At 42.0% G+C, this 18,787-nt stretch overlaps 2 protein-coding genes across 2 annotated transcripts in view; both read left to right on the top strand.

Annotated features, from left to right (window-relative positions):
- LOC145782866 (3'-5' exoribonuclease HELZ2-like) overlaps nucleotides 1-13,178 on the top strand; it is a 27,013-nt gene extending 13,835 nt beyond the window's left edge. The window contains exons 18-25 of the mRNA XM_082594631.1: nucleotides 813-1,026; nucleotides 1,391-1,518; nucleotides 1,678-1,805; nucleotides 3,694-3,828; nucleotides 7,619-7,849; nucleotides 10,096-10,258; nucleotides 10,550-10,717; nucleotides 11,818-13,178. Coding sequence (XP_082450757.1) covers nucleotides 813-1,026; nucleotides 1,391-1,518; nucleotides 1,678-1,805; nucleotides 3,694-3,828; nucleotides 7,619-7,849; nucleotides 10,096-10,258; nucleotides 10,550-10,717; nucleotides 11,818-11,942 — 1,292 coding nt within the window. The 3' untranslated portion in view covers nucleotides 11,943-13,178. The remainder of the gene's footprint in view (nucleotides 1-812; nucleotides 1,027-1,390; nucleotides 1,519-1,677; nucleotides 1,806-3,693; nucleotides 3,829-7,618; nucleotides 7,850-10,095; nucleotides 10,259-10,549; nucleotides 10,718-11,817) is intronic.
- Nucleotides 12,733-18,787, top strand: LOC145782865 (uncharacterized). The gene is made up of 3 exons (XM_082594630.1): nucleotides 12,733-12,773; nucleotides 17,296-17,555; nucleotides 18,036-18,787. Exons 1-3 carry the CDS (start codon nucleotides 12,733-12,735, stop codon nucleotides 18,515-18,517), a joined length of 783 nt encoding a protein of 260 aa, XP_082450756.1. The 3' UTR covers nucleotides 18,518-18,787.

Here is an 18,787-nt window from a genome sequence, read left to right as displayed (position 1 = left end):
CTTTTAGCACGATTTAAAATGGAAAAATTATTTCAACGAGTCTAAAATCGCAAGCAAAAGCCTTTTAACATTTGCCACATTTTTTGAGGTTTTTAGACAGTTTTGACTGGAAGAGGGGGCGTACTCAAAAATTCCTCTCTGTATTCTTCCTTGGCTCAAGTCCTCTAAATTTTGCACTTTAGACGCTAAATGGTTAGATTTAAAAGATCAAAAGCGTTAAGGTCAAAGCTTTGTTTAACTTAATTTACAATTGCATGAATACAACACGATAACCTGTGCCATAACATCCGCAGTGAAAGAAAAAGTTTCAGCATCTAGTTCTAGGGTCTAGGCCTACATTCAATTCAGAAAAAAATAAAAGCTAAAATGCATTAACTTTTACAACAACCGAAAATATAAAGACATTGAAACAGTGCAACTGTAGTGGGTTTCGTTCGTGAGTGGTAAAAGCGAAATTAAAGTTTGTTGTAGCAGTGAGAAACTATGACGTCACACATAGGGCATTGTAATGCGTATATTTTTGACAGAATGCATAGTTTGCCATAGATGACTTGGTGTTGTCTTGCGAGTTTCCAAGCAAAAACCTCAAAAGTTTTGCAACAAAATAAACACATGAAAATAAAACACAAAAGTAAAAAATATATTAAAAATGAAATTTTTATCTCTACATTAGTGGGGGGGGGGGGGGGGTAATTTTGCATTAGTTCCCCCCACTCCGATCGGTGGGGGTAATCACCCCCGCGGCCCCCCTCTGACGGAGCCCATGTCTGTTGCTAAGCCTTGACACTCATGATCTCAATTTTTGATTCCAGAATATCTACTTCAGTCGAGATTGAAAGTTTTGCGGTTGTATGGCTTCAGCTATGAGGAACAAGATTACCCCAACCCTCTTAAGCCCTCTTTTCCGAAAGAGGAAGCTGAGAAGCGACCTCGACCCGAAAAGAGCATTGCCAACATATCGCTGCACCACAAGATAAGGAAATTTGGAAATCCATGGGCCGAAGAGATTGTGGCATTAGACAAAAAGTAAGATCATGGCTTTGTGTAATGACAATGTCAACAAATGTTAAGATACGGAATTTGCAATTTTTCTAGATTAATCTTCTTGTTTTTATATACTTTGTTGCTTGCTTGTTGTGTTGTTGTTTTTGTTTACTTTCCACGTCTCTTCTAGCTGTTAAAGAATTTCAATGGAACTCTGTGCAATTGTTAGGCTGCATCTGAAAAACTTACACACTAAATATAATTAATTTCGACTCAGTGATTATATTGTGTAGCAGTCCTTAACAGCGACGTATAAGTGTTTACTTTCGCTTCAAACACAGCAGTAGTATTACAAGACTTATTAGATTTTTGCACACTTCTTATTTGATTTTGCTTGCTTTTAAAGATTTAAGGACAAAAAGGGAGCAAACTTATTCGACCTGTACAAAAAGCAAAGGGGCTTGATCAGACAGGCCAAGCATCATGAAGTGCAAAATCATGACGTCATCATCTGTACCTGCGCCACGGCAGCAAGTATGAGGCTTTGTTGTGGACTTACAAAATCATTTGTTTTTGTTGTGAAATACTTTGTTCCTCTAGTTTACAGTTTGTCCTAATGTTATTTAGTTGTGGTCTCACGGCCAAGTGATAAAACTTCTTTGTGTTTTTACCTGTTAATCGTTTTGGTTGCAGTGCTTGATCATCACTTGGACAACGAGAACAGCGACAAAATCGAATTCACGCAATGCATTATCGACGAGTGCGGCATGTGCAGTGAACCGGAAACATTGGCGCCAATCGTTGCGTCGAAGGCAAAGCAGGTGACAAGAATATTTAAAGTTTAGCTTTTACATCGTTTTAATTATTCTGTCTTCTGTTCTCATATGTGTGAGAGGTGCGATCACATTACCGAAATTTTCAAATTATCGAAAATTTCGGCAAGAAATTTCAGCATGTTTCCAAATTTTTATTAAAATTAAATTGCTTAATTTACAATGCATATATTAACGACCTGTCTTAGCTTGATGCTGCGAGTTCGCTGTGGTAATAGCAAATTGCACTGGCTTTCGGAATACAGTTCCCTCAAAAAGTTTTTATTCACAACCACAGAAGGATTGCAATAATTTATTTCTTGAAAGTTTGTGTAGCCTAGTCCTAGTGTGTTGTAGCCATTCACCAGACTAGATCTTCGAAAATTTTACCTGACGTGTCCACACCTTCACAGATAACATTTTCACTTCATAACCTATCTCGATTCACATTGAAATTTATCAATTTAATTATTATAAATTAACTAGGCTATTTGAGGGAGCAGTGTTTACTTCGAAATATTACATTGTTTTGTTAGTTTTTTTTTTTACACACAAAAACCTTTTCACTCCCTTAATTCCCAACTATGCTTGCCCAATATTGCCGAGATGCACGAAACGTGATTGAGCGAGGAAATCGGAAATTTTTTACAAAAATGGAAAAAATGTAAAGTTACAAGCCGAAAAACGCTCCATTCTTATCTACTCAACGTCTTTTCTTGATACGTCATATGTTGCGTCTTTGCCTGGTGTAATTTAAACGCCACGTGATGTGCCTTTCTTCTGTTCTGCCGTTTCATTTTGCATTTCGTTTTTCAATTCAGTGTTTAGATCAGTCATTCATTTTCATTGTAGATATGATAAGCAGTTATTTTTTATTTTTTGTTACTTGATAAGGGCTAACGTGTGTATGGCCGAAAACGTTTGTAGCTTATAGTTTATGTTCAATTTTAATCCATTATGTTAAATGCCGTGTGGTTGCTTGGTTGTATATGTCTGTGGCTGAAAAACGCTCCACAAACTAAATATGAGTGGGCGGCTAGTTAGATCTAGGCCTCCAGTCGGGGTTTGGAAAGCAGTAAATACGGCCTTGCATGATTTAATTAGCTATTGATTATCCAGCTTTTGTGGTATTTTTTCTATTTTTTAAACGGTCAAAAAATATTAGAGTTAGACAGACTACAAAGAGGGGCCCCTAATCATCCATACCCCCACCGGCTGGTGGTACAGGGGGCGGCTAACACGGCCCTGCACGCATCTCCTGCTAGCCTATAATACAGTAACACTGTGCAACAAATTTCCAACTTTGAAAAACTTTAAGAACTAGTGAGGTTACACCTTTTTATTCGAGAGAGCTGATTCCTATTGTGGGCTTGTTTTTTTACGATGACGTGACAATTTGTTTAGGGACAATGAAGCTCTTAGATTTAAAAATTGCTGTTGATCAGTGTAATTTAACATTCTCCTGTTGGAAAAGACGTCAAAAGTTCCGTGAAAAAAATTATTAGTCTTGGCCCCGGCTACAAACTATTCTACTCAGCCATTTATACATCAAATAAACATTTCCTATTCACATTGCCAACCAAAATTTATCTTCACCAATGCTTTTGGTTTGCCTGGATGACCCCTGTCGGACCGCACCAGATACTTTTAAAATGGCACTGAATGTGGTTTCTTGCGTGAAGCCGTAAAGATTAGTTGATACGCGGTTTCCTCTAGAAAATGGAAAAAGTAAGATGTTTAGACATTTTAATTAAAGTATTAACCAAAATCTGCAAATTGTAACAAGCAAGTGACTTGATTCTGGCTAAAGCAAAAAAGCTAAAGCTGTTGTCGCTGAATAACCTAATTTTTTATAAAGCAATAAAAATAAATCGTAACATCATCATTTTCTCTTCAGATTGTCCTGATAGGCGATCAAAAGCAACTTCAACCGATCATTATGTGCAATCAAGCCGAGAAGTTTGGATTAGGGGTGTCCATGTTTCAGAGGCTCGAAGATCACGCCAGTATGTTGACCACTCAATACCGGATGGTAAGTTGCTTTTGCTATCAATAAACGTGTTTTCTAAGGGAAAATACGCATTTTATGTTTAGAATAATTTGTTTAGTTAGAACATTTTGTGTTTAGAACTACTGTTTAGAATAAATTTATACTATACAATTATTTGTGTGGCTGAAGAAAATACAGTTCTTTGACGTTCATGGGAATAGCCGTCGAGGACGTCCAAAGAAGCGTTGGCTCGATAACGTCCAGGAAGATCTGCGGTCGGCAGATCTCGTCTTGGCTGACCTCCAGGACGCATGGAGAAATACCATCAAACAGAATAGACATTGATTTGCTTCCAACCTCCGCTATCAGGGGAACACAGGAGTCGTTAGACTGTTCTGATAGATAGATATTTCAAAGATGCTTTAAAATGAATAAACCTTGTCCTACATGTGAAGGAGGGGTGTTCTTCCCGGCCATCAGCACAAGGCTGATCACTCGCTAGTAAAGCGAGCAGCATATGATGATACTGATGAGCCCAGCCTCATGGGCGAAACACGTGTCTATCGCTGTCTATTCGATGCTACAATCGGCTGCCCAGAAACTTATCGTTTATTGGAGGTCTTTATGGCTAGCGTGGAAGCTACACCGTTATGGTTAGCGAAGCGTTACTGCTGCTCGCTGTACTAGCGAGTGATCAGCCTTGTGCTGATGGCCGGGAAGAACACCCCTTCTTCATATGTCCTACCCCTGGCACCTGCTGGTTTTGTTGGCTCTTTTCTTTCCACAAAGATAAGAGTTAAACTGACTGGTAAAGCGGCGGTCGATTAAACTTCTGGCACTCACTTCCATCATTCTCCCGTCCGCGTCATACCATCTGCGAGTGCGGCGCTTTAGACAGTATGAGCTTCTAAAGCTTGACCGACTGGTTTTGCGGTGTTTGAAGGTGGCGTGGCGTCTTCCCAAGTGGGCCTGCAGCGCGTTCTTTTACTGTAAGCCTGCATTGGGAGGTTTGGGCATCACGAACTTGTGTCGCGAAAGTGACACGCTTTCGCTAGCTCATGCTTTCAAGATGCTGACGTCACCTGACAGCATTGTCTCTGCCGTCGCTCTCGGGCAGCTTAGGCGTCATGCCTGTCTGAGGTTCGGCACTCCAGATCCCACGACTGACCAACTGGCCAGTTATCTGAATAGTGACCCCCCTCCTGACGGCGCCCGTCCTAGACCGTGCCCTACAGGCGAGAGCCTGTGGGGCCGTGTCCCGGCGGCCACCCGTCGCCTGAACGTACGTTGGTCCGCCCGCCCGGATGGCGGCCTTGAGTTGGCCGCGGGGAGCTCCACAATCACCCCTCCTATAAGGAAAAAAGTGGTGCCGACCCTCCATCAACACAATGACTTGTGGTGGAGGAGACAGTGGGAATCCAAACCTGACCAAGGCAAGACGGTCAGTGCCCACTGCCTGTCCGGATTTTCAAATTCCTGGACCCGGCGCCCGGAGCTCCTGGATCACGCGGACCGAGTATTTGCGTACAAAGCTAGATTGAATCTAATGCCACTTGAATCAAAACCAAGCCATGGCCGCCGTTACCTACCTTCCATGTGTCGTGCGTGTGGGAAAGCGGAAGAGACTCTCCCCCACATATTGAATCACTGCCCTACCGTGATGACTGTCGTCACGGAACGACACAATTCAGTATTGTGGGAGATCGTGGGGCACATGCCTGCCGAATGGCAACCCGGGCTTTCCATAGATAGTACGGTTCCACAGCACGTGGAAGCGGGCGGTGCCGATCTGCGTCCTGACATCGTCTTGCAACGCCCTGACGGTGTGACGGTCGTATGTGACGTCACATGTCCGTTCGACAACGGCGCGGACTCTCTTCGAAAAGCCGCCGACAGGAAACACGACAAGTACGGCGAGTTATGTGTCAACATAAAGGAAGACAGGAAGCGCCCTTGCAGGGACGTCCTGTCACTTCCGTTTGTCGTAGGCTCCCTTGGGAGCTATGCCCCGACGAGCTCTCGAGCTCTGACGGCCTTGGGCGTTTCTTCTCGTGGGGTAGCAGAGGTGGCTAGAAAAGTGGCTTCCCTCTCAATCGAAGGATCCTTCCGCGTCTGGAAAGCTTGGAACGCCGGGCTCACTTGTGGAGGGGCTACGTCATAGAAAAGACGACATCAGCGATCAGAAACTTATTCCCTAATAACGTTGCAGTAAGTATCCGAGCGCGCAAGACAGCAAACCGTTTAGACGTTATAACCTTATAACAATATTGGCTTAAAATTGATCACCTTATGTCATCACCTTATTTCTATAAACCTGCGCCATTTCTTTTATATGATACTCCAGTCTCTTCAAAAACAATCATTCTAAAGTAAAAAGGAAGGAAATAAAATACCTCATGTACATTGTGACTTGAGACTGGTTTAATAGCAATTAAGCAATTTCAATCATCACTAGATTCTCTATGTACTAATCAATCAATTGTTTCGAACTGTCATACGCTGCTTTCGCCTTGTAACGCTGTTCTTGCCCGCTCGGATCAACATTGCTCCGCTTTCAATGCATTGATCAACACGATCCCCTGATCAACTCGATGCAGCCTCAAAACTTCCACCCCAATTTTCTATTTTTACCGATAATGTAGCCTATCAGTGCCTGTGGTTTCGATCGCTAGCCTCCCCGACCCAGCTGGGCGAACCTGCCTCAACGTCTGGCCAGTGCACATCCGTGCTCGCGGAATGAAAGCTTACTCTTCTTCAGTGAGTATTAATTACACTCCAACCTATATTTTTTTATTTTTTATTACAGTATATTGATTCATCGAGCCTCTGCTCCGCATTTTTATTGAATATTCGTCTGCCACGAGAGCCAAATTATCCTTAAATGGTTCGACTCTCTTCCTCGTGGGAGACCCCAACTTTATCCGCTCTGCCTACTGGCAGACCGGGTATAAGAGTCAAAGTACCTACGCGAGGACGCGTGAAAGAGACGTGGGCACTGCCCGGCGGTCAATTACTGCCGGTTCCAGCGTCCACACACGACGGGTCGCCCGGTCCGTCGCAGGGCTTCATTCTGGGCTATGCAGAAAGAGCCTGTCTCCCTGGCCCGCTCCGCCATTCTAAATTTGCGGACGGGCTATATAGTGTTTCGATCCACACTCTCCCTCCACAGGTACCTCGACTCCCCAGCCTGGCCCTCGCGACCTAAGCTGGTGGACTTAACCCTCCGGGTGCATCGTCACCCCATAAATCACGCCGCTCCCCGCCGCCGCGGGGTGTGGCAGGCCGGTTTCTTAAAGTCTTCGACCTGGCTATGTTTGTTTGTACTCTCTCACCGTGTCAATCTTTTGTACCGTGAGCCACTGATGCAAATAAAACAGTTCAACACTACGGTGCGATACTGATGAGCCCAGCCTCATGGGCGAAACACGTGTCTATCGCTGTCTATTCGATGCTACAATCGGCTGCCCAGAAACTTGTCCTGCATATTGGCACACTGACCTATTTTTTTGTATTTTCATATGTTATTGAAGTGTGATCACCAAGTTTGTACATTGTCTTGTTCTCCAAAACTAATTTACACAAGGTCTTGAAATCAGTTATCGCTAGCTTTACAAAAATTCAAGAATTTTTGTTTAACCAAAAAAATTAATTAAAAGCTTTCAACAATTCTAATAGCAGTGGTACGACACATAGTTTTCTTTTTTATAGTTACAGTATATTTTACAGAAGATAGTATATGAAGTAAATTTTTCAAGTAATTTGTAGGCTTATTGGTTTGGCCTACTATTGTGTTTAAGTTCACTTCAATTTCACCCTTACACTTTGTTTCAAGCATCCCGGAATATGCGGTTTTCCATCCGAAAAATTCTACAAAAGTCGCTTGGAAACCGATGGTAGCGTCATCCAAAGGGAAGCGGCCCGTCGTTTCAAGTTTTGTTACCCCTCAAACAAACCTGACAACACTGCCGTGTTCTGTCATATTGCTGGCCTTGAAAAAATCAACTTCAGCTTGGAGCGTGGAGGGGAGAATTCACAGTACAATGAAGATGAGGCAAAGGCAGTGGTAAGATTTTAAAAAACATGTTTAGTGTCGTAGTTTTTCCTGTAATTTATTTCATGAGTTAGCTTGAACTGCCAATTGTTAGCTTGAAATAGCAAATTTAATTATAAATTTAGCTTATACCTTACCTTTTAATCAGTTTGAAACACCGGTTTTGACACAAAAGTATCACCTTTATCAATCAAGTTCATAGAACAACAGCTTTAGTGCATTTTCATTTTAAAACCACGTTCATCAGTTTCTAATATTATAATGGTTGAACGATCAAAAGTGCGAAAAACGTTAAGCACAATTAAAAATCTTAGTGACTTCACACCCGATGGGTGTGAATGCAACTCACTCTGCTTTCCACTAAACACAAACCTGTAAGGTCCCTGATCCTGACAACATTTGTCTCAAACTTCTCGATTCCCCGGTGGCGGAAATCGAAACATCTATATGTGCAGGCCGCACAACTTTTGATGAAAATTGCTGAAGACTAATCCATCAGTGCGGCTGCTTTGGCGGACCACCAATGGACCTTGGAGTGGAAGAAGAAATCTAGAAACTTCAAAGCTTCATCTCCGACGCCAGCCCCCCCACCCAACCGAATGCTTCTCTCAAGACAGCCCTAGCTGTGGCTCAATCACTTGCGCACTGGCGTTGGACTATTCCTCTCCAACATGCATGAATGAGAGGGATGGCACCACCCGATCTGTGAGTGTGGCAAGGAGGACATATCGCTGACCACACCACCTATCATGCTCCAAATGATGTGCATGGTTTGCGCAAACTGAATCATTAACCCGTCCAATGGCTGCTGGACACTTGCGCAAACATCCAGTCCGAGTCACTGCCACTGCTCAAGAGTAGTAAAAAGTAGAGCCTGTCGACCCTTGGAGTGGCGAAGAAGACAGATTCAAACTAAGAAGACGATTGTTGGTGCACTAACTAAGCTATTGTATTTATAAAACACAGCACAATAAAAGAGAGCATCGCGAAAAAGTCGTTCTTACTCGGTAATATCTTGATAGTTTGAAAGTGAAACCTTGTTTGAGTATTGTGCTGGGACGACAAATTTCGATTTCAGGTACAAGCTTCGAAAGTGAAACGATTTCACAAGATGAACCTTGTAGACTGTGTAGTCCAGTTATCCTACGCATAACGAACATATCCAACCTAAGGTATGCAGACGATACTGTTTTATTGGCGGAATCAGCAGAAGCTCTCCAAACAATAATAGAAAAAGTGAACAATATTGGAAAGGAATATAACATGAAAATCAACATAAACAAGACGAAAACTATGATTATTACAAGAAAAGAAAATGTACCAAGTTTAAATATTACTATTGGCGGAATGCTGGTCGAACAAGTCAAAAGTTTTACCTATCTGGGACACACAATAACTGAAAATGGCAGATGCAATACGGAAATATTGAGACGAATAGAAATAGCAAGAAACAACTTCGTGAAAATGAAAAAGACATTAACAACACGCAAAATTAACATCAACACTCGAAAACGAATTGCGAAATGCTATATATGGACTACACTACTCTACAATGCAGAAACATGGACACTGTCATCACAAATGGTTAAACGACTTGAGGCATTTGAAATGTGGATTTATAGAAGAATGCTTAAAATTTCATGGAAGGATAAAATCACAAACAAAGATGTACTATCCAGAATACAAACCAACATGGAAGTTCTACAAACAATTAAATCAAGAAAATTGAAATATTTTGGCCACATGATTCGCAATAATTCTATTCAAACACAACTACTAGAAGGAAAAATGAACGGCAAACGAAATAGGGGCAGACCACCAAGAATTTGGACTAATGATATTGAAGACTGGCCAGGACTTAACTACAAAACTGCAAAAGAAAAAGCTCAAAACAGAGAAACTTGGCGTCTCATTGCCTCCAACCCTCGACGAGAGGAAGGAACTTAATGATGATGATGAACGAACTTCACTTCAAACAATACTAAACATTTTCAGAAACTAAACTCTTTCTAATTAACGGATGTACGACGACCAGAAATACCAACTTAAAACCCTGTAGTATGAATAATGAATATCCAAAAAGAATAAAGAACAAATCGAACTGTTTGTTTCTCGGTAGCCGATTGTACGGTAGCAAAAATTGACAACGAGGCACGTAGGCACGTGTTTCGCGCATGAGTCAGTATCGCACCACATTGAAATACCTTTGTTGCTCGGACTACATTGCGAACTGCTGTATACGTTTAATATACTTTCAGATCAAGATATTGGTGTACTTGCATGTCACTGAGCGTGTTCCACTGTCCAGCATCATGATACTATCGCCCTACACCGCTCAAGTCAGCACTATCAAAGAGATGATAGCAAAAGAAAGGTCTCACATGAAGGAAGTCCACGTTGGTACAGTGATCACTAGTCAAGGTTGGTTTGTTACAATGTAGCAATTCATGAAACTTGTTTACTTTGTATCTATAACCCAATGGTTTCCACAACAACCGTTACGTTTTTCAGTGTTAGATAATTAGTATATTTTGCGCAGAGAATGGTAAGTATGTAAGTACAAATGTAATAATGATGAATCAGAGTCAACAGTCTGCAGTTGTTATATAGCTAATTTCTAAAGCTGCGTAAAGCTTATGCAATATTAGTATGCATTGACACTTATACTATACAGTCTGAAGTGCTGAATCTCTTGATTTATTCTGTGCATAGGAAGTGAGAGCGATTACGTCATCTTGTCCACCGTCCGCTCCAAACCTGCGCTTGCTATCGAAGACGAAGCAAATCTCCATTGGCGGCGGAAGAACATTGGTTTTGTTACCGACCCTCATCAAGTCAACGTCGCTATCACAAGAGCAAAGAGTGGCTTGGTTATCGTGGGTAAGATGGCCAGATTTTTTGATATTTTGTTTATTTGCCTTTTCTTTTTTTAGTTTGAGCTTCATTTGATTACAGCTTTTATTTTGAGCTTTTATTTCATTAAATAGCACAATGCCGTGTCATATTCTTTGTTTGAGTTATTGTATCGGAATGGCTACCCCTAACTCTTTTTACGTTGTTAACATATGTCGAGGCCAGTAGGCCACACTTCTTCGTGTGTCACGCGGCCGTAGCTCAGAGCACCTTGCAAGCTCTTGCTCTATCGTTGAACTCGACCAAGTTTTGTTCATAGCATTTTAGTTTCACACCAGGGTATTCAAACTGATGTTGCATCGTTTCCTCCTGTGGCTACTAGTGAACACTGAACAGCCATCTTTGACCTCATCATTCAAGATACACTCCATTTCGTGACAAACGCTGGTCTACTTGTTAATGTTATGGTCTGCAATCTATTTCTCAGCGCCACATTGGCTGCAAGAGGAAGACGTAGTTTCTTGTTAGTGCGGTAAAATTCGGGTTCAATATTTGAGGGGTAAAACTCGGGTTCAATATGTGAGGGGTAAAACTTGTGTTCAATATTTGAGGGGTAAAACTCGGGTTTATTATTTAAGGGGTAAAACTCGGGTTCAATATTTGAGGGGCAAAACTCGGGTTCAATATTTGAGCGGTAAAACTCTGGTACAATATTTGAGGGGTAAAACTCTGGTTCAATATTTGAGAGGTAAAACTTGAGTTCAATATTTAAGGGATAAAACTCGGGTTTAATATTTGAGTGGGAAAACTAGACGCCATGAGTAGAGAATTGAAACGCATCCACATCCACACATAAGAGGAGGGAGTGAATACTATTTTTATTTTGTCCAAGTTGCTTCTTATTTGGTTTGCTTAACCGGCACCTGAGATATTTTGTTTGTTAGTTTTTGTGGTTAAAAGTTGTACACCTGGCACAAAAAGATGTCTAGATTTTAGTCCACAGGAACATTAAAATCATGCTCACGACTTGTCATAAAATACTATCTTTTTATTTGTGTTTGTGAAGCCTATAGTTAAAATTGTCGCTTGCTTGTCAGCTTTGCTTGATGCCAACTTGTTTGTTACAGGTAACAAGAATTTGCTGGTAAAAGACACAGAAACATGGAAACCGCTTCTGGATAACTACAAAGCACGAGGAAGCATTGTCAATCACGACAATCGAAACGCTCCATGGATCTCTCATAACAACTGATGTCGTCCCATGTTTTTCAAATGGAGTAATATAGTTTGCACACAGAACTCTGTAGTGTATGTGCATTGTGCAAACTTAACTATTCACTGAAAAATAGACATATATGCAAAACAGACAAATTACGTTTTTAAATCAATGGTGTGGAAATTTTTACATTGTTTACATGCAAATAGCTGTACGTTTATATCATTGTGAACGCCTTGCACTAAATTTACATTCCAATTTGTACTATGTACAGATTTGATTTTGTATTTTTCCGCACTTCAAGATTGTTGATTTAACAATGTTTTTTTCCTTGATTGTTTTTATGTTTTGCGTAACTGTAGCGGTAGCTCAGCATTTCTAAAGAATTACACTTTTGTGCCTTTATTGTGTTTTATTAACTTCAATGAATCCGATTTAGATGATTTTGTAAAATTGTACATAACATTAAGTTGGAAGTATAACCTGCTTGGGTTGAAATGAATTTGTGATGAGTGCATATCGTAGCACACTGTGCATTAGTGATCAACACTTCACTCTACCATTTTTCTCTGTGTTTCTAATTTTAATTATTAATCATTCTTCGTGAATCAGCTTTATTTCCGGATAAACACTATTCCAGAAAGTGGTAACCTTGACCTATTGATTAGGCCCCTATTGTGATACGTTCATGCTTTCCAGAATAGGTTTGGGTAATGTATGGTACCATACGCTGTGTTTTGTGTGTTGTCTAATGATGTCATTTTTTAACGCTTCTGACCTGTTTTACGTTTTGCCTATCTAGGCTAAAATCAATAATGTATCCTTAATGGATGATAATGAATGTAGACTTACTAGCATAGAGTTGTGGTATGAAGAAAGTGAACTAAAATTTGAGAGGTCCTTTTAGCTTCATATCTAGGCCTACTTCTCATTTGGATTGTGGGAAAGTTTATCCTCAAACTGAGAAAACTTTTTAAAATATGAATCCTAGCAGTTTCTACTTGTTAGCTACTTGCAGATATTTTGATCCTCTATGCAGGCCCAGTTGCCAAGATCGACAATGCGTGCCTGCAATTTATTCACGAAATTCTCTGTAGGGTAAAATTTTACCAATTGGTTACGTTTTTGGTGTTTGGAAGTAGATGTTATCAAATAAAATTTCATCAACTGTTTTTTTACCGATGCTAGTTATTTAGCGATGACCGTTTTTAACGTTTTAATTTTCTTTGCTTCAGTTTTTGTGCAAGTATATTATTTATAATACAATTTGGGTAGAGAGAGGTAACTTTTTTAAACCATAAACACTAAGCAGACATAACTCAGCAACAACACTACCAAAAGCTGTAGGCCTAGCCTGCTGAAAGAGCTAAAAAGAGTTAAAGTAGCCTGTTAAAAGAGCTAATCACGAACTATCACATGCAACAAAATGACCTAGTTGGTTTGTATCATCACTCGCACCAAACTGTATAAACAATGAAAATTGAAATTTTTCTATTTTCCAAGAAAAATAGGTCATCGTCGTGTGAGCCTCTGGGACCGATGGTCTATCCTTTTACCTCCCCAGATTCACAATGTTTCCGGGCTACACTGGAAGGCTACTAGAGAGCAGCCGGTCTTTGGTTTGATCATCCTTGACGCGCACATCTTCCACTCTGTTAGGTGGCTTAATTGAACACGGTAGCCTACCGGTAGTCATTGATGATGTGGTCTACGCCTACGGTATCTTCCTCGGCACCACATTCACACGAGGAGGAAGAGGCCATTCTCCCCATTGATGCATGGTTGAGCTGAAAAGCCCGACGCCCGTAGCAAAACAGGTGTTGCCAATCGAAAAAAATTATTAATTATTTTGCGCTAAATTCAATAGCACATGTCATTCAACAGCTCAAACATAATTTTATGTTCTGATGAATTGAAGAAAACTCTTTATATAAATAAATTGAAACAAAAAATGTTTGCAAGTGATGATGTTATTTTGCATGGCAACAGTGCATGAAAATATCTGTAATCTCTATCTGGTCATCTTCAACTTCAAGGGGGTAAATGACGGTCCAGAAGCATAAATTTGGGCTTGTTGGAAATGTCATATCATGGTCCATACTTTCAGCCCATAAGAGCATGACTTTTCGCCAAAAACCCTTCTAAGTCCCTCCCTACTACTGCCTAGTTAGAGTTTCCAATCCCGTAGTTATAGATATCCTTATCTTAGAACAGGGGTTCTGTTATAGTCGTCATCTACGTTGAATATATGTAACTCGTGACCAGCGTCACTACATAATCACCGTTCAGCGTTTTCTGGTACAGACGTTGGAATTGATTACCACCGCACTGCGCGTGTAATCAATTGAGCGTTCTGTACCACGTTCCTTAGTTGATTGTTTTGCGTTTCTTTCTTACTATATATTGCGTTGATTTTATACACTGAATCAGTAAGTAACAAGAGGTAAATGGTTTTCTCACTTGGTTGGCTATCGCTACAATTATTATTGTTTATTTTATATTAAACGTCTGGAAATACAACAGACATTTAACTGGCGTCGCCGGCAGGATTCTTTACAGAATTTCTACAGGATTTTAGAAACATGGAGAAACTGATCGAAGTCCTGCAACAACAAATTGCCAACCAAGAACGCCAGACGAAGGAGCAAATTGCCAGGCAAGAAGAACGTCACCAAGAACAAGTACAACGTCACCAAGAACAAGTACAACGTCACCAAGAACAAGAACAACGTCATCAAGATCAAATTGCCAACCAAGAAAAGCGCCACCTTGAACAACTACGAGAAATACGAGCCCAAACTTCAAGACCACAACCAACAACAATACAACAACAGGTATCTTTACCTAAGTTCGTAACGTTTGATGCCACCACTGAACTGTGGGCAGACTATTGGAAGAGGTTTAACACCTTTGTAGCAGCACATTCAGTCGCACAAGACAAAATGCCGCAGGTTTTTCTCACCAATCAATCACCTACAATCTACAAAATGTTAACAAATTTGGCTGCGCAGGAAACAAACCCAAAAGAAGTCAACGATCTCACCATGACGGAAATTACATGGCTCAACAATTCGACCCAAAACGCTTCATCGTGAGGGAGCGATTCCGTTTCTGGAGCGAAATGAAGCGCAAGCCCGGTGAAACAGCTCAAGAACTAGCCATCCGCATACGCCAGGTAGCTGCCACCTGTGACTTCTCGTCCATTTCAAATCCATTGGACGAAGCTTTACGTACTCGTTTTATTTGTTCAATAGGTAACGAGGCGGTGCTTAAGGCGTTATTCAAAATCAGAGCTGATGAACTTACTTTCAAACGTGCGGTGGAGGTTGCATCAGAAACCGAAGAGGCAGCCAAGGTGGCCAAAGAAACTGTTTACGGCACTCCACCAGTACCAGTTGCGAAAGTAAGGACCATCAGCAAACCTCCAAAAACTAGGCAACTTACAGGTACTTTCTTTTCTTCTAAAAATAAAGAATGCTATCGCTGTGGTAATTCCAACCACAACGCCAATGACTGTAGGTTTAAGAAAGCCACTTGCCATTTCTGCAATATTACGGGACACTTACAGAGTGTTTGTCGAAAGAAAGCTAGACAGTTCAAACCTTCTAAGGTAAATTGTATCGAGGAAATTAACATGCTTTCTAGTTCTTGCAGAAAACCTCGAAATTCAAAGTTGGAAGTACCGATCTCCATTAATTCGGTAACCACACACTTAGAACTGGACACTGCTACGAATGGAAATTTCCTTTCCAACGACGTCTGGACTCGGGTAGGCGCACCTCAAATGCAAGCACCAGTGTCGCAGTTCCAATCTGCTACCAAGCATCTAGTACCAATCACGGGTTCTTTCACGGCCCAGGTAACTTGTCCTTCCACGGGAAGGTCAGATAATATTCCTTTTGTAGTCACGACAGTCAAAGGACTGAACTTGCTAGGTCGTGATGCAATCTCGTCTTTAGGAATTTCTATCGATAAATTCCTTCTGTCTAACTATTCTACTTTACAGAGTATCCAGTCATACGACAAGCCTGATAAGAGTCTGGAGAAAGCATGCTCCCTCTTATGTGACGAGTTCAAAGATGTTTTTAAGCCTGAACTCGGGTGCTTACGAGATTATGAACTAGACATAGATTTTAAGTCTGATGTTAAACCTGTTTTTCTCAAACCTAGGCCTGTACCTTTCGCGCTAAAGGAGGACTTAGCGCAAGCCTATGATTCGGGAATTGCACGTGGTGTATGGACACCAGTTCAGTTTTGCGATTGGGGCACACCGGTTGTTCCAGTCCGTAAGCCTTCAAACACTTCAGAAGCGAAGGCCAAGTTACGCATATGTGGCGATTATTCAGTCACGGTGAACCCTTCCCTGGAGACCCATCGTCACCCGTTACCCTTACCAGAAGACTTAATGCAAAAGTTGGGTGGTGGGTATGGTTTCAGCAAGATAGACTTGGCTGATGCCTACAATCAGATTCGACTTGGTCCTGACAGTCGAAAACGACTCGCATTAAGCACTCACCGTGGCGTACTTTTACAAAATGTTTTACCTTTTGGCATATCTTCTGCTCCAGGTTATTTTCAGAAGATCATGGACGACCTTACAGCCGACCTTCCAGGGGTCGCAGTCTACCTAGACGACATTCTTGTCAGTGGCACTACTGCTGAGGAGCATCTCCAGAATCTTAGACGGCTCCTCGATCGACTTCACTCAAAAGGCCTGAGGTGTAGGAAAGACAAGTGTAAGTTTGCACAACCTCAGGTAGAGTATCTCGGACACATTTTGTCCAGGCAGGGCATCTCCAAAGGTCCCAAGGTAAACGCCGTACTGGAGATGTCTGCCCCCACTGACGTATCTTCTCTTCGTTCGTTTTTAGGTTCCTTACAATTTTATTCGAAGTTTCTACCGTTGAACGCTTCTACTGTAGCAGAACCACTATACCATCTCACGAAAAAGGACATTCCTTGGAGATGGGGAAAACAAGAGGAAAACTCTTTTGCTCAGCTGAAGCATCATCTATCTACTGATGAGGTTCTTACACATTTCAATGTCACTTCCGGTAGGTATCGCATGTGATGCTTCTAGTGTGGGCATCGGTGCTACTTTGTTTCACCGTTACCCAGGTGGCACAGAACGGCCTATAGCAAACGTTTCAAAGATATTAACAGCTTCGCAGAGAAACTATAGTCAAATTCAGAAAGAGGCTTTGTCGATAATTTTTGCGCTAAAGAAATTCTATCAATATCTTTTTGGTAGATCATTCATTTTGGTCACAGATCATAAACCATTGCTTAGTCTTTTTGGCCCGACCAAATCGACACCTTCTTTGGCAGCAAATCGTTTGGCTCGTTGGGCACTCTTTTTATCGCAATTTACCTACACTATTGAGTACAGGAAGACGAAGGATCATCAAAACGCTGATGCTTTGAGTCGCTTACCAGCAGGAGGGGATAAAGTCTTCGATGAAGAGGAAAGTGCGGATGACATTGATATCGTCTGCGCTATCGATGCTTTGGATTTACAGGTCCAGACCCCAAATGCTGCCTCACTGCGTAAAGAATCTTCTAAAGATCCTACCATTTCCACGGTAATGCGTTTCATTCATGAAGGATGGCCGGCCAAGTCTTCTCCACAAGACCCGGTCGAACCGTTTCGTAAGTACGCAGACTCTCTTTCTACTTGTTACGGATGTCTACTTTACGGTTCCAGAGTGGTCATCCCTTCCAAACTTCGTCCTTCCGTCCTTCAATTGCTTCATGAAGGACATTTCGGCATTGAGAGCATGAAGCAGTTGGCAAGAACGTCCGTCTACTGGCCAAACATTGACCGAGACATAGCGGAACTTTGTCACAAGTGCAGTACCTGTGGCGAATATCAACCGCAATCTAAAACCCAGGTCCAATCATGGACGGTTCCAGAAGCACCGTGGAGTCGCTTGCACATAGATCATGCGGTAGAATTCATGGGTTACCATTGGTTACTCAGCATTGATGCTTTTTCTAAATACCCATGTATTCATGCTACTACTTCTTTATCTTCAACAGCTACTATCAACCTGCTAGAAGAAGATTTTGCTCATTTCGGCTATCCCCATACTATAGTTACCGATAATGCTACTACTTTTAAATCCACAGAATTTCAAACTTTCTGTAAGGAGAGGGGTATGGTACACATCACGGGTGCACCTTACCATCCGGAAACCAATGGAGCGGCGGAGCGCCTCGTACGTACGTTCAAGCAAGCACTTCGCAAATCTTCCCTACCCCCGAAGCAGGCCGTCTTGGAATTCCTACAGCAATATCGACGCACGCCCACTCCGAGTGGCTACTCTCCAAGCCAATTACTCAACAATCGTCAGATTCGAACCAAGATCGACACGCTTCTCCCTACACCGTCTCAAGTGGTACCCCGACAAAACCCTCACAACACCGACGCCTCCGAAGGTACCAAACGACATTTCAAACCGGGAGATCCCTGTTACGCGCTATCATTCACTCCACGACGGAGCCAGGATCCTCGTTGGGTTCCAGCCGAGGTGATCAAGCGACAGGGTAGCCGAATCTTCCTGGTACGTCTGCTGCCACATGGTCCGACGTGGAGGCGCCATATGGACTAACTGCAACCTCGCTATGCATCATCGGAGGACCAGGAGCCGGGAGATACTCCTGCACCAACAATCGACTCTTCCGCTGTCCCCACCTCAGCCCGAACGAATTCGGACGACACACCGACTGTACCGGAATTCGGGCCACACAACCCACGAAGGTCGAGCCGTCGCCGCAGACCTCCGGCTCGTTTCGGACTTTGAGTTTTATTGTTAATTCGGTGTCTTGTTCATTTTTTATGTTTGTGTATAAAAATTATCGGGGAGGTGTTATAGTCGTCA

This window comes from Aplidium turbinatum, chromosome 14 (genome assembly GCF_918807975.1).
Source record: "Aplidium turbinatum chromosome 14, kaAplTurb1.1, whole genome shotgun sequence".
In the NCBI taxonomy this organism is placed as follows: Eukaryota; Metazoa; Chordata; class Ascidiacea; order Aplousobranchia; family Polyclinidae; genus Aplidium; species Aplidium turbinatum.
This window is presented reverse-complemented; position numbering and strand designations above follow the sequence as displayed.

Excerpts from the sequence above, each read along its gene's own strand:
- LOC145782865 (XM_082594630.1), top strand. The coding sequence starts at position 12,733 with ATGGATGATAATGAATGTAGACTTACTAGCATAGAGTTGTG. Across the intron at positions 12,774-17,295 it reads CTTACTAGCATAGAGTTGTG|GAAGACGAAGGATCATCAAA; the intron begins GTATGAAGAAAG and ends TATTGAGTACAG. Across the intron at positions 17,556-18,035 it reads AGACCCGGTCGAACCGTTTC|AATTTCAAACTTTCTGTAAG; the intron begins GTAAGTACGCAG and ends TTAAATCCACAG.